The sequence below is a fragment of the Oncorhynchus mykiss genome, chromosome 6 (genome assembly GCF_057628025.1).
Source record: "Oncorhynchus mykiss isolate SJ-2025 chromosome 6, ASM5762802v1, whole genome shotgun sequence".
Lineage (NCBI taxonomy): Eukaryota > Metazoa > Chordata > Actinopteri > Salmoniformes > Salmonidae > Oncorhynchus > Oncorhynchus mykiss.
This window is the reverse complement of record NC_143027.1, coordinates 82,021,968-82,049,414: the sequence shown is the minus strand read 5'-3', so window position 1 is coordinate 82,049,414 and position 27,447 is coordinate 82,021,968. Positions and strand designations below refer to the sequence as shown.

General features: G+C 44.1%; 1 protein-coding gene across 3 annotated transcripts in view; it reads left to right on the top strand.

Moving 5' to 3' along the window:
- Positions 1–27,447, top strand: part of LOC110506162 (serine incorporator 4-like) — a 48,948-nt gene that overhangs the window by 4,116 nt on the left and 17,385 nt on the right. For 2 of the 3 annotated variants that reach the window (XM_090239086.1, XM_090239088.1), the window contains exons 1-7: positions 3,113–3,668; positions 9,968–10,135; positions 12,743–12,921; positions 15,586–15,665; positions 17,677–17,770; positions 25,802–26,013; positions 26,600–26,695. In XM_090239086.1, coding sequence (XP_090095212.1) covers positions 3,603–3,668; positions 9,968–10,135; positions 12,743–12,921; positions 15,586–15,665; positions 17,677–17,770; positions 25,802–26,013; positions 26,600–26,695 — 895 coding nt within the window. In that variant the 5' untranslated portion in view covers positions 3,113–3,602. Of the gene's footprint in view, positions 1–3,112; positions 3,669–9,967; positions 10,136–12,742; positions 12,922–15,585; positions 15,666–17,676; positions 17,771–25,801; positions 26,014–26,599; positions 26,696–27,447 lie in introns of those variants that run through there. The other variant, XM_090239087.1, reaches the window with a different exon arrangement.

Genomic DNA, 27,447 nt, shown 5'->3' with positions numbered 1-27,447 from the left:
AGAGCAAGTGATGTCACCGATTGAAACGCTATTTAGCGTAAACACCGCTAACTAGCTAGCCATTTCACATCCGTTACACCTACGTGCTTTTGGGCACAGGGACTATGGTGGTCTGCTTGAAACATGTTGGTAATAGAGATTCAATCAGAGACATGTTGAAAATGTTAGTTAAGACACCTCCTAATCTGTCAGGCCCAGCGGCCTAGTGAATGTTGACCTGTTTAAAGGTCTTACTCACGTCGGCTACGGAGAGCGTGATCAAACAGTCGTCCGGAACAGCTGATGCTCTCATGCATGCCTCAGTGTTGCTTGCCTCGAAGCGAGCATAGAAGTCATTTAGCTCGTCTGGTAGGCTCGTGTCTGCTGGTGGTGGCAGCATCTCATGCTGTGGGGATGTTTTTCAGTGGCAGGGACTGGGAGACTAGTCAGGTTTGAGGGAACGATGAACGGAGCAAAATACAGAGAGAGACCTTTGATGAAAACTTGCTTAAGAGCGCTCAGGACTTCAGCCTGGGGCGAAGCTTCACCTTCCAACAGGACAACGACCCTAAGCACACAGCCAACACAATGCAGGAGTGGCTTTGTGACAAGTCTCTGAATGTCTTTGAGTGGACCAGCCAGAGCCCAGATTTGAACCCAATCAAACATCTCTGGAGAGACCTGAAAATACCTGTGCAGCGACACTCCCCATCCAACCTGACAGGGCTTGAGAGGATCTGCAGAGAAAAATGGGAGAAAATCCCCAAGTACAGGTCTGTCAAGCTTGTAGCGTCATTCCCAAGAAGACTCAAGGCTGTAATCACTGTCAAATGTGCCTCAACAATGTACTTAGTAAAGGGTCTGAATACTTATGGAAATGTTACAATTCATTATTTCTTAAATATTTTTGGCTAAAATGTCTAAAAACCTGTTTTTGCTTTATCATTATTGGGTATTGTGTGTAGATTGATGAGGGGGGGAATTTTAGAACAAGTCTGTAATGTAACAAAATGCAGAAAAAGTCAAGGAGTCTGAAAACTTTCTGAATGTTTTGAGTTGCTGACAGTTCTTTATAGGCTACAGGTGGTAAAAACTGTGTTCTGGTAGAATTTGTTATGTTTACTTGGTCTGTAACAAGAACATTTGACAGGCCCTAGTTGGGTCACACAACCCCAACAGGTTTGGGAACCACTGATGAGTTAGGCCTATGCTGTCGTAGAGTAGTAGCCCCAGTAAGAACTGTTCTGCAGCCGAACGATGATAACCCAGTCTGGGTTATGGAGTTAGTCTACGGCAGGGTTGGGGAGAGCGAGAGGGACTGATGAAGGTCACGCTAACTGAGACTGAGGGGACTGTACAACTTCCCTGGATTATCCTGGCACAGTGCCCTGCACACTGACCCAAATCTATTCTGACTCACTCTCTCTGTGTACTCCCTCCCTGTGTAAACAACCCGTGTGGGCTACTGCACTTCAGATAAGATTGTGGGCGCAGTCCTTCTCTTGTCTTGATAAAGGCCACAAGCCATCGATCAAGTCCACCTTTGTAAACATGGATTACAAACATACAGATCACCAGCATTTTTTATAGTCTACTGTACTCTTCTGCCATGGTAGGGCCCACGCCCTGCCACTCAGCCCCAGTCAAAGCCAGTTTAAAACAGAACTGAGGAGATTAAGTGAGAGTCTGTCTTGTGGAGAAGGGTTGAACAGAGATTACTGTATATCAATGGATAACATAGAGATAGACAGAGATCTTGACTTTGTATCTGTGCCAATATGGTGTCTATGACAGAATCTCTATTTCAAAGTAGTCAATTTACTTATTTTGTGTTTGGAAATAAAACAACTTTTAACTAGAAAATGACTTCTTCAAGATTTCACTTTATATATTTTGCCCGCTGGATTGACTAGAGGCCTACATCCTCTTTCTCCTGACTCAGACACAACCCTACATGTGTCCTCTTTCACCTGACTCAGACACAACCCTACATGTGTCCTCTTTCTCCTGACTCAGACACAACCCTACATGTGTCCTCTTTCTCCTGACTCAGACACAACCCTACATGTGTCCTCTTTCTCCTGACTCAGACACAACCCTACATGTGTCCTCTTTCTCCTGACTCAGACACAACCCTACACGTGTCCTCTTTCACCTGACTCAGACACAACCCTACATGTGTCCTCTTTCTCCTGACTCAGACACAACCCTACATGTGTCCTCTTTCACCTGACTCAGACACAACCCTACATGTGTCCTCTTTCTCCTGACTCAGACACAACCCTACATGTGTCCTCTTTCTCCTGACTCAGACACAACCCTACATGTGTCCTCTTTCTCCTGACTCAGACACAACGCTACATGTGTCCTCTTTCACCTGACTCAGACACAACCCTACATGTGTCCTCTTTCACCTGACTCAGACACAACCCACCGGGAAAACGTCAACAGTATATCAATGTAATCTGTCAACATACTGACCTTGAACATCAATGTAATTTTGTGTTGAAAATACAAAAAGTTGTCAAAGTACACTAATTTTAACCAGAATTCAACAACAAATCAACAACAGGATTTCAAAGGTTGGTTCATTTCAACTACAATAGAATTCACGTTTGTTGAGAACTCAACTAAAAATCAACCAAATATGGACATATGGATTTTGCGTTCCGTCAGGTTTTTGCCTGGAGAGAGACCTAGCCTGTGCCCACTCCTCTTGTACTGTGTTTCTGGGCCGGTCAGCAAAATGATGATAGGATTATGGATGTGGCCTCTTTCCATTATGGACAAGCAGGGAGGATCAGAGTTTAGCAAGGAGGTGCCATGGGGCGGTGCTGTGTAGGAAAGCAGAAGGTATCAGATAACATCCTTAAATGTAAAAAGAACATGACAGTAATTTGCGGGTAATTCCATTCTGATGGGTATGTAACCCAATGAACAGCGTGGCCCAAGCCTATTGTGACCATGGGGCTGCTATGTCCTGTGTGTGTGTGTGTGTGTGTGTGTGTGTGTGTGTGTGTGTGTGTGTGTGTGTGTGTGTGTGTGTGTGTGTGTGTGTGTGTGGCCTGGAGGCTGTCTCTGGAGCAGTGGAGCAAGGGCCCTGGGGGAAGGGAGGGACAGATGGGACTAACACATGCCCCGCCTCCCTCTCTCCCTGGCTCTGCCTAATCTGCCAGGGTAAAGCGGAGCAGGGGGAGGAGGGGTTGAGGGCATTCATCATCACCACCTCTCTCTCCAACTCTTCTGACAGCGCCCGACACAGAAGAAAAAAGAGAGCACACAGGATATGAGTAAAATAAGTACCCGGACACTTTCTATCCCCCTGAAGTTGGATTGAGGTTGAGGCCGAGATTTAGCAAGGTTGGTTGGATGTGTCTTTGTGTTACATGTGATCCAGGATATAGCAGAGAAGAACTCAGGAAGAACTACCCTGTTGACCCGTTGGAAGTTGGGCACAACAACAAGTAGCGCTTTTGTTTTGTATCGCCGCTACTTATTTTGGGAAAACAATTTGTACTGTTTTAGATGTTAGAGGATCGTTTTCTGGGGACTTTTAGGACGTCATCCTCACAGGGTCTGTGATCTAACACCCAAAGCTGTCAGTTTTGGAGGGTTCTGAACGGATGACAGCCCAGGAGATGCACCAGAGTGGCATCTACAGCTACTTCCTCAACATGTTTGCCTACCAGGTGAGACAGAGTCCTGAATGACAGAGAGTTGGCGGGAGGGAAAGAGAGAACATATAAGAGGAATTATGGAGACGTTACACATGAATGAGAATGGGTTTGGATTGCTGTCTGTTTAGTAAGACATTGAGTCCCATATTTTCATGATACGTTTGCTAGTAGTTGTGTTAAAACAAAGTTATATTAGTTGTTCTGTTTAAGACATAGTTATATTAGTTGTTGTGTTTAAATCATAGTTATATTAGTTGTTGTTTTAATACATAGTAATGTAGTTGTTGTGTTAAAACATAGCTATATTAGTTGTTGTGTTTAAATCATAGTTATATTAGTTGTTGTTTTAATACATAGTAATGTAGTTGTTGTGTTAAAACATAGCTATATTAGTTGTTGTGTTTAAATCATAGTTATATTAGTTGTTGTTTTAATACATAGTAATGTAGTTGTTGTGTTAAAACATAGCTATATTAGTTGTTGTGTTATAACATAGTTATATTAGTTGTTGTTTTAATACATAGTAATATAGTTGTTGTGTTAAAACATAGTAATGTAGTTGTTGTGTTAATACATAGCTATATTAGTTGTTGTGTTAAAACATAGTAATGTAGTTGTTGTGTTAATACATAGCTATATTAGTTGTTGTGTTATAACATAGTTATATTAGTTGTTGTGTTATAACATAGCAATGTAGTTGTTGTGTTATAACATAGTTATATTAGTTGTTGTGTTAAAACATAGTTATATTAGTTGTTGTGTTATAACATAGTAATGTAGTTGTTGTGTTAAAACATAGTAATGTAGTTGTTGTGTTAATACATAGCTATATTAGTTGTTGTGTTATAACATAGTTATATTAGTTGTTGTGTTATAACATAGTAATGTAGTTGTTGTGTTATAACATAGTAATGTAGTTGTTGTGTTATAACATAGTAATGTAGTTGTTGTGTTATAACAGTTATATTAGTTGTTGTGTTATAACATAGTAATGTAGTTGTTGTGTTAAAACATAGTAATGTAGTTGTTGTGTTATAACATAGTAATGTAGTTGTTGTGTTATAACATAGTAATGTAGTTGTTGTGTTATAACAGTTATATTAGTTGTTGTGTTATAACATAGTAATGTAGTTGTTGTGTTATAACATAGTTATATTAATTGTTGTGTTATAACATAGTTATATTAGTTGTTGTGTTATAACATAGTAATGTAGTTGTTGTGTTATAACATAGTTATATTAATTGTTGTGTTATAACATAGTAATGTAGTTGTGTTAAAACATAGTAATGTAGTTGTTGTGTTTAAACATAGTAATGTAGTTGTTGTGTTTAAACATAGTAATGTAGTTGTTGTGTTAAAACATAGTAATGTAGTTGTGTTAAAACATAGTAATGTAGTTGTTGTGTTATAACATAGTAATGTAGTTGTTGTGTTAAAACAATAATGTAGCTGTTGTGTTATAACATAGTTATATTAGCTGTTGTGTTATAACATAGTTATATTAGTTGTTGTGTTAAAACATAGTAATGTAGTTGTTGTGTTATAACATAGTTATATTAGTTGTTGTGTTATAACATAGTAATGTAGTTGTTGTGTTAAAACAGTAATGTAGTTGTTGTGTTATAACATAGTAATGTAGTTGTTGTGTTATAACATAGTTATATTAGTTGTTGTGTTAAAACATAGTAATGTAGTTGTTGTGTTTAAACATAGTTATATTAGTTGTTGTGTTAAAACATAGTAATGTAGTTGTTGTGTTATAACATAGTTATATTAGTTGTTGTGTTATAACATAGTAATGTAGTTGTTGTGTTAAAACATAATAATGTAGCTGTTGTGTTATAACATAGTAATGTAGTTGTTGTGTTAAAACATAGTAATGTAGTTGTTGTGTTAAAACATAGTAATGTAGTTGTTGTGTTAAAACATAGTAATGTAGTTGTTGTGTTATAACATAGTAATGTAGTTGTTGTGTTATAACATAGTTATATTAGTTGTTGTGTTATAACATAGTAATGTAGTTGTTGTGTTATAACATAGTAATGTAGTTGTTGTGTTAAAACATAGTAATGTAGTTGTTGTGTTATAACATAGTAATGTAGTTGTTGTGTTATAACATAGTTATATTAGTTGTTGTGTTATAACATAGTAATGTAGTTGTTGTGTTAAAACATAACTATATTAGTTGTTGTGTTTAAACATAATTATATTAGTTGTTGTGTTAAAACATAGTAATGTAGTTGTTGTGTTATAACATAGTTATATTAGTTGTTGTGTTATAACATAGTAATGTAGTTGTTGTGTTATAACATAGTAATGTAGTTGTTGTGTTAAAACAACTATATTAGTTGTTGTGTTAAAACATAGTAATGTCGTTGTTGTGTTATAACATAGTAATGTAGTTGTTGTGTTAACATAGTAATGTAGTTGTTGTGTTAAAACATAGTAATGTAGTTGTTGTGTTAAAACATAGTAATGTAGTTGTTGTGTTATAACATAGTAATGTAGTTGTTGTGTTATAACATAGTTATATTAATTGTTGTGTTATAACATAGTAATGCAGTTGTGTTAAAACATAGTAATGTAGTTGTTGTGTTATAACATAGTAATGTAGTTGTTGTGTTTAAACATAGTAATGTAGTTGTTGTGTTTAAACATAGTAATGTAGTTGTTGTGTTAAAACATAGTAATGTAGTTGTTGTGTTAAAACAACTATATTAGTTGTTGTGTTAAAACATAGTAATGTCGTTGTTGTGTTATAACATAGTAATGTAGTTGTTGTGTTAACATAGTAATGTAGTTGTTGTGTTATAACATAGTAATGTAGTTGTTGTGTTAAAACATAGTAATGTAGTTGTTGTGTTAAAACATAGTAATGTAGTTGTTGTGTTAAAACATAACTTTAACACATAATAGTTGATGTGATAAAACACATCTTCACTTTCTCATGACTATTGTTTTGTACCTAACTGGCCTGTTGTTAATACGTATCAGATCCAGAACTAGCAGATGTCAGTATCTGTTACAATGCAGCAGGTGTTCTATGTTGGATAGAGATCAATACACCCGTTGTACAGTAGTCTATACTGTGTCTCGTTTTATTTTGCCCCATTCTCCACCCCCTACGCTTGAGACCTGAGACTGTGTCCTGTATTAATATTAGGTCTATTGGACCCTGAAGTGTTATTGGCGAGATATACATTTGATACAACAATGCAGGTTAATCTCATATTGGAAAGACGTGAGTCATTGTCCCACAAATCCAACATGACCTAGCCACTCTACAGTTTACACTCACCTAGTGAACCAGCTTTCTGTTGTAGATTAGAGAGATTAGAGCAATTAGAGAGATACAGATAGATCGATCGATAGATAGGATAGCTTTCATCTACAGTTCTGGATGTTTATCAAAGAAACAGTCTATGCTTGTGTTTATACTCTCCTCCCTCATCCAGTATCCCCCCCACCCCCAGTAAAATCCCAGATAACAACGACTTAAAACAGGACAAGCAGTTCAACACAGTGTATTACAATACAATGCTGTTAGTCTATGAATTGGTTTGACTCCAGGCGGATCAGATATTCTGTGTGTTTGGACTAAATTCAACCACCTATAACATGCAACAACAACCTGTAATATGCAACAACCACCTGTATCACGCAACAACCACCTGTAACACACAACAACCACCTGTAACACACAACAACCACCTGTAACACACAACAACCACCTGTAACACGCAACGACCACCTGTAACACGCAACGACCACCTGTAACACACAACAACCACATGTAACACACAACAACCTCCTGCCCAAAACCCTCATATCAAGGTGAAGCTCCTCTGAGAATAGATCACTGAGTTAATTCACTGTGTAAAAGGTGTCCCCTCATATAAACAAATATTGGTTATTGAGAGCGTCATGTTTTCTCTGTGGTACTACAGTGAACTAGATGTTGGTGAATTTGTAAGCAGTGATGTGCACCTTCGGTGAGTTATGGAAATAATTTCCTCTTGAGGGATAATCAATGTCATTCATTCATTTATTCACTCACTCACTCACTCACTCACTCACTCACTCACTCACTCACTCACTCACTCACTCACTCACTCACTCGTCACCTCTCTCTTCCTTCAGTTATGTAGCTTTCTGTCTAGCACTAAGGCTATGTTCAGTTGACTTCTGATTCACAGACATGTTGACTCCACTCCATCCTAAAATATGCTAAACACCCCTCTCCTTTCCATCATTCAAATACAGTGCCTTGCGAAAGTATTCGGCCCCCTTGAACTTTGCGACCTTTTGCCACATTTCAGGCTTCAAACATAAAGATATAAAACTGTATTTTTTTGTGAAGAATCAACAACAAGTGGGACACAATCATGAAGTGGAACGACATTTATTGGATATTTCAAACTTTTTTAACAAATCAAAAACTGAAAAATTGGGCGTGCAAAATTATTCAGCCCCTTTACTTTCAGTGCAGCAAACTCACTCCAGAAGTTCAGTGAGGACCTCTGAATGATCCAATGTTGACCTAAATGACTAATGATGATAAATACAATCCACCTGTGTGTAATCAAGTCTCCGTATAAATGCACCTGCACTGTGATAGTCTCAGAGGTCCGTTAAAAGCGCAGAGAGCATCATGAAGAACAAGGAACACACCAGGCAGGTCCGAGATACTGTTGTGAAGAAGTTTAAAGGTGGATTTGGATACAAAAATATTTCCCAAGCTTTAAACATCCCAAGGAGCACTGTGCAAGCGATAATATTGAAATGGAAGGAGTATCAGACCACTGCAAATCTACCAAGACCTGGCCGTCCCTCTAAACTTTCAGCTCATACAAGGAGAAGACTGATCAGAGATGCAGCCAAGAGGCCCATGATCACTCTGGATGAACTGTAGAGATCTACAGCTGAGGTGGGAGACTCTGTCCATAGGACAACAATCAGTCGTATATTGCACAAATCTGGCCTTTATGGAAGAGTGGCAAGAAGAAAGCCATTTCTTAAAGATATCCATAAAAAGTGTTGTTTAAAGTTTGCCACAAGCCACCTGGGAGACACACCAAACATGTGGAAGAAGGTGCTCTGGTCAGATGAAACCAAAATTGAACTTTTTGGCAACGATGCAAAACATTATTTTTGGCGTAAAAGCAACACAGCTGAACACACCATCCCCACTGTCAAACATGGTGGTGGCAGCATCATGGTTTGGGACTGCTTTTCTTCAGCAGGGACAGGGAAGATGGTTAAAATTGATGGGAAGATGGATGGAGCCAAATACAGGACCATTCTGGAAGAAAACCTGATGGAGTCTGCAAAAGACCTGAGACTGGGACGGAGATTTGTCTTCCAACAAGACAATGATCCAAAACATAAAGCAAAATCTACAATGGAATGGTTCAAAAATAAACATATCCAGGTGTTAGAATGGCCAAGTCAAAGTCCAGACCTGAATCCAATCGAGAACTGTGGAAAGAACTGAAAACTGCTGTTCACAAATGCTCTCCATCCAACCTCACTGAGCTCGAGCTGTTTTGCAAGGAGGAATGGGAAAAAATGTCAGTCTCTCGATGTGCAAAACTGATAGAGACATACCCCAAGCGACTTACAGCTGTAATCGCAGCAAAAGGTGGCGCTACAAAGTATTAATTTAAGGGGGCTGAATAATTTTGCACGCCCAATTTTTCAGTTTTTGATTTGTTAAAAAAGTTTGAAATATCCAATAAATGTCGTTCCACTTCATGATTGTGTCCCACTTGTTGTTGATTCTTCACAAAAAATACAGTTTTATATATTTATGTTTGAAGCCTGAAATGTGGCAAAAGGTCGCAAAGTTCAAGGGGGCCGAATACTTTCGCAAGGCACTGTATGTTGACGTTGGAATGTTGGAGTGGTTGATGATGACCAAGGATTTGATCCAATTGGTTAAATGCAGTATAATCCCTTTATTGTTGAATTTACACATCTCCTCACAGATAGTGAGCATCTCTCTTCACCTCCTCCCAGTTACAGCTCTCATATATCATTTATATTAAATCCCTCTCTCCGCCTCCCGCAGATATATTGAGCATCTCTCTCCTCATCTCCTAGAATATATTGAGCATTGTCACTATATTGTTGAGCTGACTCCTCACTTGTTCTGCTCCCCAGATAGGTTTCTTCCTCTCTTCAGGTAGGTACCCTCCTCTCCTCTCCCCCTCCCCTCCCCTCTCTCATCTTCTCTCCTCTCTCTTCCTCTCCTCTCCTCTCCTCTCTCCTCTCAGACATACATGTGAACATATCTCTCTCCTCTCCACAGATATGTTGCTGCTGTGGCCCGGCCCCGTGTTCACTGTGCTGCTCCTTCTGCCCCCCGGTGAAGTCATCGTCCAGCACGAGGATCATGTACACACTCTTCCACATCATGGCCTGCGCCGTCTCCTGTCTCATGCTCTCACGCACTGTCTCCGAGGCTGTCCGGGACAATGTGAGTGTCTGATGTCATGTCCTCCTTTGGGGATCAACAAAGTTCCATCATGTCTGAGCACTTTGTTTGCTCTGAGGTGCTATAAAGTGTTCCTGTCCTGATTCAATTACATTAGTACATTAGTAATCTATTGTGGTCAGACTACTTAATATGCAAGATTTGAGTTCTGGGTTAACCAAGGTTAGTACATTACTACTTTAGCGAAGGCCGGCAAACTTGCACCTTGAGAGTAACTAAATTAAATGTCTTGTTGTGTAAATTAGTGCAGGGCTCTCCAACCCTGTTCCTGGAGAGCTACCGTCCTGTAGATTTTTTTCTACCAATCCTAATCTAGCGCACCTGATTCTATTTAATTAGCTGGTTGATAAACTGAATCAGGTTAGTTACAACTGGGGTTGGAGGAAAAACCTATAGGAGGGTATCTCTCCAGGAACAGGATTGGAGAGCTCTGAATTAGTGCATTAGAACAGCAGCACCTTGTAGGTCTCCAACCCTGGTCTTTCCAGCCCACAGGCAAACTTGCTAATCACCACACAACCAATAGGATGACATAGAAAGGGAAGGGTCCTTACACTATCTATTGCATTTGGGAAAACATATCCCCACACTTCACTATACCAAGTCCCTCTCCAATGGCCTCATGTGTGCCATCCCACATCTCACGCGTCCCATCCAAACCCTCACGTGTGCCATCCCACGTCTTATGTGTGCCATCCCACGTCTCACGCATCCCATCCAAACCCTCACGCATCCCATCCAAACCCTCACGTGTGCCATCCAAACCCTCACGCATCCCATCCAAACCCTCACGTGTGCCATCCAAACCCTCATGCATCCCATCCAAACCCTCACGTGTGCCATCCAAACCCTCACATGTGCCATCCAAACCCTCATGTGTGCCATCCAAACCCTCACGTGTGTCATCCAAACCCTCACGTGTGTCATCCAAACCCTCACGTGTGCCATCCAAACCCTCACGTGTGCCATCCAAACCCTCACGTGTGCCATCCAAACCCTCACGTGTGCCATCCAAACCCTCACGTGTGCCATCCAAACCCTCACGCATCCCATCCAAACCCTCACGTGTGCCATCCAAACCCTCACGCATCCCATCCAAACCCTCACGTGTGCCATCCAAACCCTCACGTGTGCCATCCAAACCCTCACGTGTGCCATCCAAACCCTCACGTGTGCCATCCAAACCCTCACGTGTGACATCCAAACCCTCACGTGTGACATCCAAACCCTCACGTGTGCCATCCAAACCCTCACGTGTGACATCCAAACCCTCACGTGTGCCATCCAAACCCTCACGTGTGCCATCCAAACCCTCACGTGTGCCATCCAAGGGCCAGACTGATTTCTTGAATGTGTAGCAGCGAAACATTTAGGAGAGAAACAGAACATGGATTCCCGTTTGGATATCAGGCAAGTGTAGTATGTAGTCGGTTAAGTACGTTTCAATAGGTAGTGTTGGTCCCATCCACACACAAAAAGAGTCAGTAAGAAGTAAGGTTGCAAAGGGAGGGTATGTCACTGGAAACTTTCAGAGTTTATTAGTGAACTACCAGAATTTTGGTATCTTTCAAGGATTTGATAAAATCTGTAAGTGGGCCTTTTGGGTACTACAGGTGTCTGTAATTATCTCTGGCCCTCTGTGGCCTTATCGCGTAACAGTTATGAATGAATTAAATAAGATGATTTTCAAATAAGAAATAGAACAACAAAGCTGTAAAACATGATCCTAAATATAAACCATCAACTTAGTGAATACCATTAGTGTTTAACATGAGGGTTTCAGCATGAAATATCCTTTATATTTGTTTTTACACACTTCTATTTATTTGACTATGTCAGTATGTATTTATTTGACTATGTCAGTATGTATTTATTTGTTGTCAGTGTTTTGGCATCAAACTGGTGACAGTTGTGAAAAAAGTAAACAGTTGGAAGAGTTGCAGAGTTAATTACAAATAATGCCATTGTTGGTTAGATGCTTTTCCCATTCATTTAGGCTATTTTCTCTTGAACCGTATGTTCTATCCACTAGAAACTCATGAACAATATGGACACAGATGTATAAAAAAACTATATATGAATACATTTTGTAAAAGTTATTCAAGTATAAATTACGATAGAGTGCCATACATTACTAGTGCCATTTGGGATGCATACCTACTCTCTCCCTGTCACTTTTTGTGGTGTAAATCCACTCATAATGTGTGCCAATGAGAATACTAGTTCTGTTTGTTGTGTCATGTCACATTCAATAAGTGTCTGGTTAATCGCTATGCCAAGGATACATGCAGTAGGCTGCAGGATAATTTCAGTACACTATTTTCCTCCCAAAGACAGACAGAGAAAGGCCTGGAGGCTTCCACTACCTAACCTCTAGGTTATACACACATATACTGTACATGCATGTACACACACACACACACACACACTTAAAAAGAGAGATACACGCACACACACACGCTCACAAACGGGCACACACACACACACACACACACTTAAAAAGAGAGATACGCACACACACACGCTCACAAACGGGCACACACACACACACACACACACACCATAAAAGAGTGTGTTTGTGTGTTTCAGGTGCCTTTCTTCAACATGGTGTGTGACCAGGCCCATGGCGGAGGGCACTGTGAGATGCTGGTTGGCTACTCAGCGGTCTACAGGGTCTGCTTCGGCACTGCCTGCTTCTACCTGATGATGGCGTTGTTCCTCATCGATGTCAAGTCCAGCCAGGACTTCAGAGCGCTCATCCACAATGGGTCAGCAGTAGCCCTGAAGGTTAATTTATATTGGGGAGACGCAGGAGAACTACCATGGCGTATATGTGAATGAAAGTTTGCGTTCTACATGTAATACCACTTTAAGGTGTTTTGTGCTAATACATTGTGTAACACCTGTCCCACTAGTACAGTACTAACGTCAATATCAACAAGTCTATTTGAGGCTACGTGGACCTATTCCTCACCTGCCTGACCAATGCACCAGTGTCCTTTTTTTAACCAGCTTGTGATACTGTCCACTGCTGTGCTGTTGATTAGAGCAGTGACACGCTCTAGGGGGGTTGATTAGAGCAGTGACACGCTCTAGGGGGGATGATTAGAGCAGTGACACGCTCTAGGGGGGTTGATTAGAGCAGTGACACGCTCTAGGGGGGTTAATTAGAGCAGTGACGCGCTCTAGGGGGGTTGATTAGAGCAGTGACACGCTCTAGGGGGTTGATTAGAGCAGTGACACGCTCTGGGGGGTTGATTAGAGCAGTGACACGCTCTAGGGGGGTTGATTAGAGCAGTGACACGCTCTAGGGGGTTGATTAGAGCAGTGACACGCTCTGGGGGGTTGATTAGAGCAGTGATGCGCTCTAGGGGGTTGATTAGAGCAGTGACACGCTCTGGGGGGTTGATTAGAGCAGTGACACGCTCTGGGGGGTTGAGTAGAGCAGTGACACGCTCTAGGGGGGTTAATTAGAGCAGTGACGCGCTCTAGGGGGTTGATTAGAGCAGTGACACGCTCTGGGGGTTGATTAGAGCAGTGACACGCTCTAGGGGGGTTGATTAGAGCAGTGACACGCTCTAGGGGGGTTAATTAGACTAGTGACTCGCTCTAGGGGGGTTAGAGCAGTGACGTGCTCTAGGGGGGTTAATTAGAGCAGTGACGCGCTCTGGGGGGTTGATTAGAGCAGTGACACGCTCTAGGGCGTTAATTAGAGCAGTGACGGGCTCTAGGGGGGTTAATTAGAGCAGTGACAGGCTCTAGGGGGGGTTAATTAGAGCAGTGACACGCTCTAGGGGGGGTAATTAGAGCAGTGACGCGCTCTAGGGGGTTGATTAGAGCAGTGACACGCTCTGGGGGTTGATTAGAGCAGTGACACGCTCTAGGGGGGTTGATTAGAGCAGTGACACGCTCTAGGGGGGTTAATTAGACTAGTGACTCGCTCTAGGGGGGTTAGAGCAGTGACGCGCTCTAGGGGGGTTAATTAGAGCAGTGACGCGCTCTGGGGGGTTGATTAGAGCAGTGACACGCTCTAGGGCGTTAATTAGAGCAGTGACGGGCTCTAGGGGGGTTAATTAGAGCAGTGACAGGCTCTAGGGGGGTTAATTAGAGCAGTGACACGCTCTAGGGGGGTTAATTAGAGCAGTGACGCGCTCTAGGGGGGTTAATTAGAGCAGTGACGCGCTCTGGGGGGTTGATTAGAGCAGTGACACGCTCTAGGGCGTTAATTAGAGCAGTGACGCGCTCTAGGGGGGTTAATTAGAGCAGTGACACGCTCTAGGGCGTTAATTAGAGCAGTGACGGGCTCTAGGGGGGTTAATTAGAGCAGTGACACGCTCTAGGGGGGTTAATTAGAGCAGTGACACGCTCTAGGGGGTTGATTAGAGCAGTGACACGCTCTAGGGGGGTTAAATAGAGCAGTGACGCGCTCTAGGGGGGTTGATTAGAGCAGTGACACGCTCTAGGGGGGTTGATTAGAGCAGTGACACGCTCTAGGGGGGTTGATTAGAGCAGTGACACGCTCTAGGGGGGTTGATTAGAGCAGTGACACTCTCTTAGGGGGGTTGATTAGAGCAGTGACACGCTCTAGGGGGGTTGATTAGAGCAGTGACGCGCTCTAGGGGGGTTGATTAGAGCAGTGACACGTTCTAGGGAGGTTGATTAGAGCAGTGACACGCTCTAGGGGGGTTAGTTATAGCAGTGATGCGCTCTAGGTGGGTTGAATAGAGCAGTGATGCGCTCTAGGTGGGTTGAATAGAGCAGTGACGGGCTCTAGGGGGGTTGAATAGAGCAGTGATGCGCTCTAGGGGGGTTGAATAGAGCAGTGATGCGCTCTAGGGGGGTTAATTAGAGCAGTGATGCGCTCTAGGGGGGTTAATTAGAGCAGTGATGCGCTCTAGGTGGGTTGAATAGAGCAGTGACGGGCTCTAGGTGGGTTGAATAGAGCAGTGATGCGCTCTAGGGGGGGTTGGGGATGGGAGGGTTACCCTTTGAGAGACGCATGGCCTCTAGCTGGCCCTCTGTGGCATATCTCCCATAAGGCTCTTATTAATGAGAAGCCAGACAGTCAGCCACAGGGCCCTGGAACTCCTGGGCACTTCTCAGTGCGCACTAGGGGCAGAATCCTAACTTGAGATCAGTGTTTTGACCTGTACAGGTTTGAAATACTGTAATCGATCAAGACTATACAAGATGATTACAGCTTCACTTCCCTTAGACCTGCGTACTCAACTATTCCTCCATTCACTTCCCTTGTGTCATGCAGCTTCTTAACGAAGATGCTCTTCGTCTGCACATCCTCTGTATGTAGGGCAGTATATATTGTAGGTGGGTAGTTGTCCCTAGGTGGTTTCAAACAAACATATCAAAAACATGTTATTATGCGAATGTTAGGCATACAACCATATAACTGGTCCTCTCTGGTCCAAATGCAGGTTCTGGTTTCTGAAGTTCATCACCCTGCTTGGGATGTGTACTGCTGCCTTCTTCATCCCTACTGAGTCCTTCCTGCATGGTGAGCAGCCTGGACACACAATCAAGATTCCCTCTTAGAATACATTGCTAAACTTTCAACACAGAATTGCCCTAGCTGAAAGCAATAGGTGCAGTTATATTTCAATACCGATAGGGGGCACTGTAGACCTACTCATCATCTCACGAGATTCACCCTGCAGTCAAGCCACCATAAATTTCTCTGTGGTTGGATAGTGTTGTGCTAGCAGCAGTAAATCTCATCGTGACACAGTAACTGATTTCAGATTCTACATGTTTTATGGCTGTTCCTCTGCCTCAGAATCTTCTGTGCTATAAGTTCATTATTTAATAGATGACTACGGTATGTTATTCTTGATGAGGAACTGTGTTTTGCAACACACACATAAGAAAACACTCTCATATACAGTACCAGTCAAAAGTTTGGACACACCTACTCATTCAAGGGTTTATCTTTCTTTTTTAAAAATATTTTCTACATTGTACAATAGTGAAGACATCAAAACTATGAAATAACACATATGGAATCATGTAGTAACCAAAAAAAGTGTTAAACAAATCAAAATATATTTTATATTTTAGATTCTTCAAAGTCGCCAACCTTTGCCTTGACGATAGCTTTGCACACTCTTGGCATTCTCTCAACCAGCTTCATGAAGAATGGTTTACAACAGTATTGAAGGAGTTCCCACATATGCTGAGCACTTGTTGGCTGCTTTTCCTTCACTCTGAAGTTCAACTCATCCCAAACCATCTCAATTGGGTTGCGGTTGGGTGATTGTCCTGTTGAAAAACAAATGATAGTTCCACTAAGTGCAAACCAGGTGGGATGGCAAATCGCTGCAGAATGCTGTGGTACCCATGCTGGTTAAGTGTGCCTTGAATTCTTAATAAATCACTGACAGTGTCACCAGCAAAACACCCCAACACAATCACACCTCCTCCTCCATGCTTCATGGTGGGAACCACACATGCAGAGATCATCTGTTCACCTACTCTGTGTCTCACAAAGACACAGCGATTGGAACCAAAAATCTCAAATTTGGACTCATCAGACCAAAGGACATATTTTCAATGTCCGTTGCTCGTGTTTCTTGGCTCAAGCAAGTCTCTTCTTATTATTGGTGTCCTTTAGTAGTGGTTTCTTTGCAGAAATTCGACCACGAAGGCCTGATTCACGCAGTCCCGTCTGAAAAGTTGATGTTGAGATGTGTCTGTTACTTGAACTCTGTGAAGCATTTATTTGGGCTGCAATTTCTGAGGCTGGTAACTCAAATTTACTTATCCTCTGCAGCAGAGGTAACTCTGGGTCTTCCTTTCCTGTGGCTGTCCTCATAAGAGCCAGTTTCATCATAGCGCTTGATGGATTTTGCGACTGCACTTGAATAAACTTTTTTGACCTTCTTGTCTTAAAGTAAGGATGGACTGTCGTTTCTCTTTGCTTATTTGAGCTGTTCTTGCCATAACATGGACTTGGTCTTTTACCAAATAGGGCTATCTTCTGTATACCCCCCACACCTTGTCACAACACAACTGATTGTCTCAAATGCATTAAGAAGGTAATAAATTCCACTAATTAACTCTTAACAAGGCACACCTGTTAATTGAAATGCACTCCAGGTGACGACATCATGAAGCTGGTTGAGAGAATGCCAAGAGTGTACAAAGCTGCCATCAAGGCAAAGGGGGGCTACTTTGAATAATCTCAAATAGAGATTATATTTAGATTTTTTTTAACATTTATTTTGTGTTACTACATGATTCCATATGTGTTATTTCATAATTGTAATGTCTTCACTATATTATACAAAGTATAAAATAGTAAAACTAAAGAAAAACCCTTGAATGTGTTGTGTCCAAACTTTTGACTGGTACGTATGCCTATATTTAATTTAAAAAGTACATTTGGACTATACACACATTCAGAATGGGCCTGCATCAAGTGAGTTAGACAGCAAACCTGTTTCTTTCTGTCTGTCTTTTTGTTTCTCTCTGTCTGTCTCTCTCTTTCCATTTCTCTCTCTCTCTCCCAGCCTGGCACTACGTAGGCGTGGTGGGAGGATTTGCCTTCATCCTCATCCAACTCAGTCTCATCACAGCATTTGCCCACACCTGGAACAAGAACTGGTGAGAGGGGAGGGAGAGCAGGGAGAGGTGTGTGTGTGTGTGTGTGTGTGTAGGGGGGGGGGGGGGGGGGGGGTCCTTGTGCTGGAGAAGGACAGGCCACATCCTCCAACCATAGAAGCGCAAGTTTGACTGGACGTTACCTTGTACTGATCTGTTTCAGCTAGGAGCTGCAGTTCGACTGGACGTTACCTTGTACTGATCTGTTTCAGCTAGGAGCTGCAGTTTGACTGGACGTTACCCTGTACTGATCTGTTTCAGCTAGGAGCTGCAGTTTGACTGGACGTTACCTTGTACTGATCTGTTTCAGCTAGGAGCTGCAGTTCGACTGGACGTTACCTTGTACTGATCTGTTTCAGCTAAGAGCTGCAGTTCGACTGGACGTTACCCTGTACTGATCTGTTTCAGCTAGGAGCTGCAGTTCGACTGGACGTTACCCTGTACTGATCTGTTTCAGCAAGGAGCTGCAGTTCGACTGGACGTTACCCTGTACTGATCAGTTTCAGCTAGGAGCTGCAGTTTGACTGGACGTTACCTTGTACTGATCTGTTTCAGCTAAGAGCTGCAGTTTGACTGGACGTTACCCTGTACTGATCTGTTTCAGCTAGGAGCTGCAGTTCGACTGGACGTTACCCTGTACTGATCAGTTTCAGCTAGGAGCTGCAGTTTGACTGGACGTTACCTTGTACTGATCTGTTTCAGCTAGGAGCTGCAGTTTGACTGGACGTTACCTTGTACTGATCTGTTTCAGCTAGGAGCTGCAGTTTGACTGGACGTTACCTTGTACTGATCTGTTTCAGCTAGGAGCTGCAGTTTGACTGGACGTTACCCTGTACTGATCTGTTTCAGCTAAGAGCTGCAGTTTGACTGGACGTTACCCTGTACTGATCTGTTTCAGCTAGGAGCTGCAGTTTGACTGGACGTTACCCTGTACTGATCTGTTTCAGCAAGGAGCTGCAGTTTGACTGGACGTTACCTTGTACTGATCTGTTTCAGCTAGGAGCTGCAGTTTGACTGGACGTTACCTTGTACTGATCTGTTTCAGCTAGGAGCTGCAGTTTGACTGGACGTTACCTTGTACTGATCTGTTTCAGCAAGGAGCTGCAGTTTGACTGGACGTTACCCTGTACTGATCTGTTTCAGCAAGGAGCTGCAGTTTGACTGGACGTTACCCTGTACTGATCTGTTTCAGCTAGGAGCTGCAGTTTGACTGGACGTTACCCTGTACTGATCAGTTTCAGCTAGGAGCTGCAGTTTGACTGGACGTTACCTTGTACTGATCTGTTTCAGCAAGGAGCTGCAGTTTGACTGGACGTTACCTTGTACTGATCTGTTTCAGCTAGGAGCTGCAGTTTGACTGGACGTTACCCTGTACTGATCTGTTTCAGCTAGGAGCTGCAGTTTGACTGGACGTTACCTTGTACTGATCTGTTTCAGCTAGGAGCTGCAGTTTGACTGGACGTTACCTTGTACTGATCTGTTTCAGCTAGGAGCTGCAGTTTGACTGGACGTTACCTTGTACTGATCTGTTTCAGCTAGGAGCTGCAGTTTGACTGGACGTTACCCTGTACTGATCTGTTTCAGCAAGGAGCTGCAGTTTGACTGGACGTTACCTTGTACTGATCAGTTTCAGCTAGGAGCTGCAGTTTGACTGGACGTTACCTTGTACTGATCTGTTTCAGCTAGGAGCTGCAGTTTGACTGGACGTTACCTTGTACTGATCTGTTTCAGCAAGGAGCTGCAGTTTGACTGGACGTTACCCTGTACTGATCTGTTTCAGCTAGGAGCTGCAGTTTGACTGGACGTTACCTTGTACTGATCTGTTTCAGCTAGGAGCTGCAGTTTGACTGGACGTTACCTTGTACTGATCTGTTTCAGCTAGGAGCTGCAGTTCGACTGGACGTTACCTTGTACTGATCTGTTTCAGCTAGGAGCTGCAGTTTGACTGGACGTTACCCTGTACTGATCTGTTTCAGCTAGGAGCTGCAGTTTGACTGGACGTTACCTTGTACTGATCTGTTTCAGCAAGGAGCTGCAGTTTGACTGGACGTTACCTTGTACTGATCTGTTTCAGCAAGGAGCTGCAGTTTGACTGGACGTTACCCTGTACTGATCTGTTTCAGCTAAGAGCTGCAGTTTGACTGGACGTTACCCTGTACTGATCTGTTTCAGCTAGGAGCTGCAGTTTGACTGGACGTTACCTTGTACTGATCTGTTTCAGCTAGGAGCTGCAGTTTGACTGGACTTTACCTTGTACTGATCTGTTTCAGCTAAGAGCTGCAGTTTGACTGGACGTTACCTTGTACTGATCTGTTTCAGCTAGGAGCTGCAGTTTGACTGGACGTTACCTTGTACTGATCAGTTTCAGCTAGGAGCTGCAGTTTGACTGGACGTTACCTTGTACTGATCTGTTTCAGCTAGGAGCTGCAGTTTGACTGGACGTTACCTTGTACTGATCTGTTTCAGCAAGGAGCTGCAGTTTGACTGGACGTTACCCTGTACTGATCTGTTTCAGCTAGGAGCTGCAGTTTGACTGGACGTTACCTTGTACTGATCTGTTTCAGCAAGGAGCTGCAGTTTGACTGGACGTTACCCTGTACTGATCTGTTTCAGCTAAGAGCTGCAGTTTGACTGGACGTTACCCTGTACTGATCTGTTTCAGCTAGGAGCTGCAGTTTGACTGGACGTTACCTTGTACTGATCTGTTTCAGATAGGAGCTGCAGTTTGACTGGACGTTACCCTGTACTGATCTGTTTCAGCTAGGAGCTGCAGTTTGACTGGACGTTACCTTGTACTGATCTGTTTCAGCTAGGAGCTGCAGTTTGACTGGACGTTACCTTGTACTGATCTGTTTCAGCAAGGAGCTGCAGTTTGACTGGACGTTACCCTGTACTGATCTGTTTCAGCTAAGAGCTGCAGTTTGACTGGACGTTACCCTGTACTGATCTGTTTCAGCTAGGAGCTGCAGTTTGACTGGACGTTACCTTGTACTGATCTGTTTCAGCTAAGAGCTGCAGTTTGACTGGACGTTACCTTGTACTGATCTGTTTCAGCAAGGAGCTGCAGTTTGACTGGACGTTACCTTGTACTGATCTGTTTCAGCTAGGAGCTGCAGTTTGACTGGACGTTACCCTGTACTGATCTGTTTCAGCAAGGAGCTGCAGTTTGACTGGACGTTACCCTGTACTGATCTGTTTCAGCTAGGAGCTGCAGTTTGACTGGACGTTACCTTGTACTGATCTGTTTCAGCTAGGAGCTGCTCCTCTCCTCTGCAGCTGCTGCAGTGGGCTAGGGTTTCCATTTCTCCCATTCAGGGTCGTCTGTAACTCATGATTCAACTCAATGCAATACAACTTTAAGGGGCAGTTCAGAAGGCATGGTCTGGGCACAAGAGTGCAGCACAATTACATATCCTTTACTTCCTATACATCCCAGGTGGCTACTGGCACCTTAATTGGGAAGGACGGGCTTATAGTAATGGCTGGAACGGAATGAATTCAATGTATCAAACGCATGGTTTCCATGTGTTTGACACCACTCCATTCACTCTATTCCAGCCATAGTTATAAGCCATCCTCCCCTCACCATTCTCCTGTGCTACACATGTAGCATAGAGTATGTATCATATCACTTTGACTGCCCTGCTCAGTCCCTCACTGGCCTGCTATCTGTCTCCTCTGCTCCACCTCTCCTCCCCTCTCCAACATCGCTGTATAAATCCAACAGACTTGTTTTAATAAAAACTGTCCTCAAAGGGAGGGCCTCAAACAACACTACTACTGCTTACCCTCTCTCTCTCTCTGTAGCTTTTTCATCTCTCCCTCCAGCCCATCTCTCTGTCCAACTTCTCTTATTTGTTCTCTCGCTCTCTCTCCTCCGTCTTTCCTTCTCTCTCCCCTCTCCCTTTCTGTTTCTCTCTCTCTCGCCCCCTTTCTGTTTCTCTCTCTCTCTCTCGCCCCCTTTCTGTTTCTCTCTCTCTTTCTCTCTCCCCTCTCCCTTTCTGTTTCTCTCTCCTCTCTCCCTTTCTGTTTCTCTCTCTCTCTCTCTCTCTCTCTCTCTCTCTCTCTCTCTCATGACGGAAGTTCAGCTTTACAGCGTTATTGAAATTTAAGGGAAATGTGCTGCATATGTCTGCTCAATCGGCAATGATCTTTACATTTTCTATTGCGCAATCTGTACCGCCTCACTGATACAGACTGAATAGAGCCCTCTGTCACTGACCTAAACCAGCTGTCCTGTCACTGACCTAAACCAGCTGTCCTGTCACTGACCTAAACCAGCTGTCCTGTCACTGACCTAAACCAGCTGTCCTGTCACTGACCTAAACCAGCTGTCCTGTCACTGACCTAAACCAGCTGCCCTATCACTGACCTAAACCAGCTGTCCTGTCACTGACCTAAACCAGCTGCCCTATCACTGACCTAAACCAGCTGTCCTATCACTGACCTAAACCAGCTGTCCTGTCACTGACCTAAACCAGCTGTCCTATCACTGACCTAAACCAGCTGCCCTATCACTGACCTAAACCAGCTGCCCTGTTTGTCACTGACCTAAACCAGCTGCCCTATCACTGACCTAAACCAGCTGCCCTATCACTGACCTAAACCAGCAGTCCTGTCCCTGACCTAAACCAGCTGCCCTGTCACTGACCTAAACCAGCTGCCCTGTCAATGACCTAAACCAGCTGTCCTGTCACTGACCTAAACCAGCTGCCCTGTCACTGACCTAAACCAGCTGTCCTGTCACTGACCTAAACCAGCTGTCCTGTCACAGACCTAAACCAGCTGTCCTATCACTGACCTAAACCAGCTGTCCTATCACTGACCTAAACCAGCTGTCCTGTCACTGACCTAAACCAGCTGTCCTGTCACTGACCTAAACCAGCTGTCCTGTCACTGACCTAAACCAGCTGTCCTGTCACTGACCTAAACCAGCTGCCCTATCACTGACCTAAACCAGCTGTCCTATCACTGACCTAAACCAGCTGTCCTATCACTGACCTAAACCAGCTGTCCTGTCACTGACCTAAACCAGCTGTCCTGTCACTGACCTAAACCAGCTGCCCTATCACTGACCTAAACCAGCTGTCCTATCACTGACTTAAACCAGCTGTCCTGTCACTGACCTAAACCAGCTGTCCTGTCACTGACCTAAACCAGCTGCCCTGTCAATGACCTAAACCAGCTGCCCTGTTAATGACCAAAACCAGCTGCCCTGTCACTGACCTAAACCAGCTGGCCTGTCACTGTCCTAAACCAGCTGCCCTGTCACTGACCTAAACCAGCTGCCCTGTCACTGACCTAAACCAGCTGCCCTGTCACTGACCTAAACCAGCTGTCCTGTCAATGACCTAAACCAGCTGTCCTGTCAATGATCTAAACCAGCTGCCCTGTTAATGATCTAAACCAGCTGCCCTGTTAATGACCTAAACCAGCTGCTCTGTCACTGACCTAAACCAGCTGCCCTGTCAATGACCTAAACCAGCTGCCCTGTCTGTTGAGTCTGTCTCTCTCAGGGTGTGCAGCTCAGGGATGCTGGGTTTTTGAGTGGAAAAAGATTGAGTTTCAGAAAAGGGGAATGGAGAGAAAGGGGAAGAGAGGAAAGGAGAGGGGAAGAGAGGGAAGAGAGGAGAGGGAATAGAGGAGAGGAGAGAGGAGAGGGAATAGAGGAGAGGAGAGAGGAGAGGGAATAGAGGAGAAGAGAGAGGAGAGGGAACAGAGGAGAGGGAATAGGAGAGAGGAGAGGGAACAGAGGAGATGGAATAGAGGAGAGGAGAGGAGAGGGGAGAGGGAACAGAGGAGAGGGAATAGAGGAAAGGAGAGTCGAAGTGAGGGAAGAGAAGAGAGGGAATAGAGGAGAGGAGAACAGAGAGGGAACAGAGGAGAGTGAATAGAGGAGAATAGAGAGGAGAGGGAACAGAGGAGAGGGAATAGGAGAGGAGAGGGAACAGAGGAGAGGGAACATAGGAGAGGGAATAGAGGAGAGGAGAGAGGAGAGGGAACAGAGGGAATAGAGGAAAGGAGAGTCGAAGTGAGGGAAGAGAAGAGAGGGAATAGAGGAGAGGAGAGGGAACAGGGGAGAGGGAATAGAGGAGAGGAGAGAGGGAACAGAGGAGAGGGAATAGAGAGGAGAGGAGAGAGGAGAGGGAACAGAGGAGAGGGAATAGAGGAGAGGAGAGGGAACAGAGGAGAGAGAATAGAGGAGAGGAGAGAGGAGCGGGAACAGAGGAGAGGGAATAGAGGAGAGGAGAGAGAAGAGGGAACAGAGGAGAGGGAATAGAGGAGAGGAGAGAGGGAACAGAAGAGAGGGAATAGAGGAGAGGAGAGAGGGAACAGAAGAGAGGGAATAGAGGAGAGGAGAGAGGGAACAGAGGAGAGGGAATAGAGGAGAGGAGAGAGGGAACAGAGGAGAGGGAATAGAGGAGAGGAGAGGAGAGGGAATATAGGAGAGAAGAGAGGAGAGGGAATAGAGGAGAGGAGAGGGAATATACGAGAGAGGAGAGGGAATAGAGGAGAGGGAATAGAGGAGAGGGAATAGAGGAAAGAAGAGGAGAAGAGAGGGAATAGAGGAGAGGAGAGGAGAGGGAAGAGAGGAGAGGGAAGAGAGGAGAGGGAATAGAGGAGGGAATAGAGGAGAGGAGAGAGGAGAGGGAATAGAGGAGAGGAGAGGGAATAGAGGAGAGGAGAGAGGAGAGGGAACAGAGGAGAGGGAATAGAGGAGAGGCGAGAGGGAACAGAGGAGAGGGAATAGAGGAGAGGAGAGAGGAGAGGGAATTGAGGAGAGGAGAGAGGGAACAGAGGAGAGGGAACAGAGGAGAGGGAATAGAGGAGAGGGAATAGAGGAGAGGAGAGGGAATATAGGAGAGAGGAGAGGGAATAGAGGAGAGGGAATAGAGGAAAGAAGAGGAGAAGAGAGGGAACAGAGGAGATGGAATAGAGGAGAGGAGAGTAGAGGAGAGGAGAGTAGAAGAGAGGAGAGGGAATAGAGGAGAGGGAATAGAGGAGAGGAGAGAGGAGAGGGAACAGAGGAGAGGAGAGAGGGAATAGAGGAGAGGAGAGAGGAGAGGGAACAGAGGAGAGGGAATATAGGAGAGAAGAGAGGAGAGGGAACAGAGGAGAGGGAATAGAGGAGAGGAGAGGATGGGGAAGAGAGGAGAGAGGATCTGTCGAATTTCCCATTAGGCAATGGGCATCCAGATGTTATTTCCATTTACCAACGTAATGTTATTTTAAACAACAATTTTAATATCCATTTATTATCCATCAATCTGTCATGAGCCAATTGAATGAGCACTTTATTATGGTAGTGATGGTTGCTGGTGGGTATGTGTTTATGTATTTAAGTGTCATAAACCTTTCATCAGTCAACTGCACGACTCTACAATTAATATGATGTTATTAGGTTTTATAGTATGTTGGCTGCACCAGAGCAAGCATTGGGCACTCAAGTCACCCTGCGTAACTATGACCCTTGCTTAACCAAGACCATGGTTTTTATTGAGCAATTGGCTAGAACACTGCTTTGGCTAGTGCGTTGAAATCTGGGGCGGTATTTGTGTTCCGGAGGCAGCGGCTTAGACCGCTAGACCACCCTAGGTTACTCAGTTACATATCAATGTGTGTATTTCTGGATTCTCCTCTCAGGTTGATGGTGATGTGTGTATTTCTGGATTCTCCTCTCAGGTTGATGGTGATGTGTGTATTTCTGGATTCTCCTCTCAGGTTGATGGTGATGTGTGTATATCTAGATTCTCCTCTCTGGTTGATGGTGATGTGTGTATTTCTGGATTCTCCTCTCAGGTTGATGGTGATGTGTGTATTTCTGGATTCTCCTCTCAGGTTGATGGTGATGTGTGTATATCTAGATTCTCCTCTCTGGTTGATGGTGATGTGTGTATTTCTGGATTCTCCTCTCTGGTTGATGGTGATGTGTGTATATCTAGATTCTCCTCTCTGGTTGATGGTGATGTGTGTATTTCTGGATTCTCCTCTCAGGTTGATGGTGATGTGTGTATTTCTGGATTCTCCTCTCAGGTTAACAGGAGCGGCAGAGGACAAGCGCTGGTACCTGGCGGTGATGTGTGCCACCCTGTTCTTCTACAGCATCGCCACCATGGCCTTCACCTTCATGTATAAGTACTACACCCACCCCACCGCCTGCCAGTCCAACAAGGTCCTGCTGTGGACCAACCTGACCCTGTGTGGCATCATGTCCTTCATCGCCGTCACGCCCTGTGTACAGCAGAGTGAGCAGTCGCACGCACACACACATTCTGGCTCTCTCTCACACACATATATGCGTGTACAAACACACACAAAGATGTGGACACACTAATGCACATGGCATACACATACACACACACTCCCTTTCTCTCGAATGGGCACACACACGCACGTGAACACACGCATGGTATTATTTCATCAGGATGTCTTTTAGCCCCGTAAAGGGTTAGTACAGACACAGACCCATGGTGTCATCCAGTAAGCGCTTAAAGCTGACTGCAGCCTGGAAGAACACCACCAATGTGAAACAGGCAGTGTGTCTGTCCTCCAGGTACTTAGCAGGGAACACTTACTCCATCTCAGGCTGAGCCAACATCCATGTGTGGATGATGCCATATAATCTAACCTGTCATCTCTCCATCATTGTTCAGACATAACTGTGTTAGGGGACCTCTGTCTATACATGCCAGGGTTTTACCAGGATGTTTTTACCATGTATTGAATGTCATGCCGATTTCTCGACCTGGCCTCCCACTTTGTGTGTGTGTTTGTCCATTTGTGTGTGTGTGTTCTTAGTTCTCAAGCTCTCCTCTCGCTCTCTGTCTACAGAACAGCCTCGTTCAGGGCTCCTGCAGGCTTCCATCATCAGCTGCTACGTCATGTATCTCACCTTGTCTGCCCTGTCCAGCCGGCCCCCAGAGAAAAGTAGGGTACACTAGCCTCTTCCCTATGGGAAATGGGGCATTGGAAACACTGGAACACACACACATACATACAGTTGAAGTCAGAAGTTTACATACACCTTAACCAAATACATTTAAACTCAGTTTTTCCACAATTCCTGACATTTAATCCAAGTAAGATTTCCCTGTCTTAGGTCAGTTAGGATCACCACTTTATTTTTAGAATGTGAAATAATGTAAATGTGAATAATAGTAGAGAATTATTTATTTCAGCTTTTATTTCTTTCATCACATTCCCAGTGGGTCAGAAGTTTACATACACTCAATTAGTATTTGGTAGCATTGCCTTTAAATTGCTTAACTTGAGTCAAATGTTTCGGGTAGCCTTCCACAAGCTTTCCACAATAAGTTGGGTGAATTCTGGCCCATTCCTGCTGACAGAGCTGGTGTAACTGAGTCAGGTTGTAGGCCTCCTTGCTTGCACAAGCTTTTTCAGTTCTGCCCACAAATTTTCGATGGGATTCAGGTCAGGGCTTTGTGATGGCCACTCCAATACTTTGACTTTGTGGTCCTTAAGCCATTTTGCCACAACTTTGGAAGTATGCTTGGGGTCATTGTCCATTTGGAAGACCCATTTGCGACCAAGCTTTAACTTCCTGACTGATGTCTTGAGATGTTGCTTCAATATATCCACATAATTTTCCTGCCTCATGATGCCATCTATTTTGTGAAATGCACCAGTCCATCCTGCAGCAAAGCACCACGCAACATGAT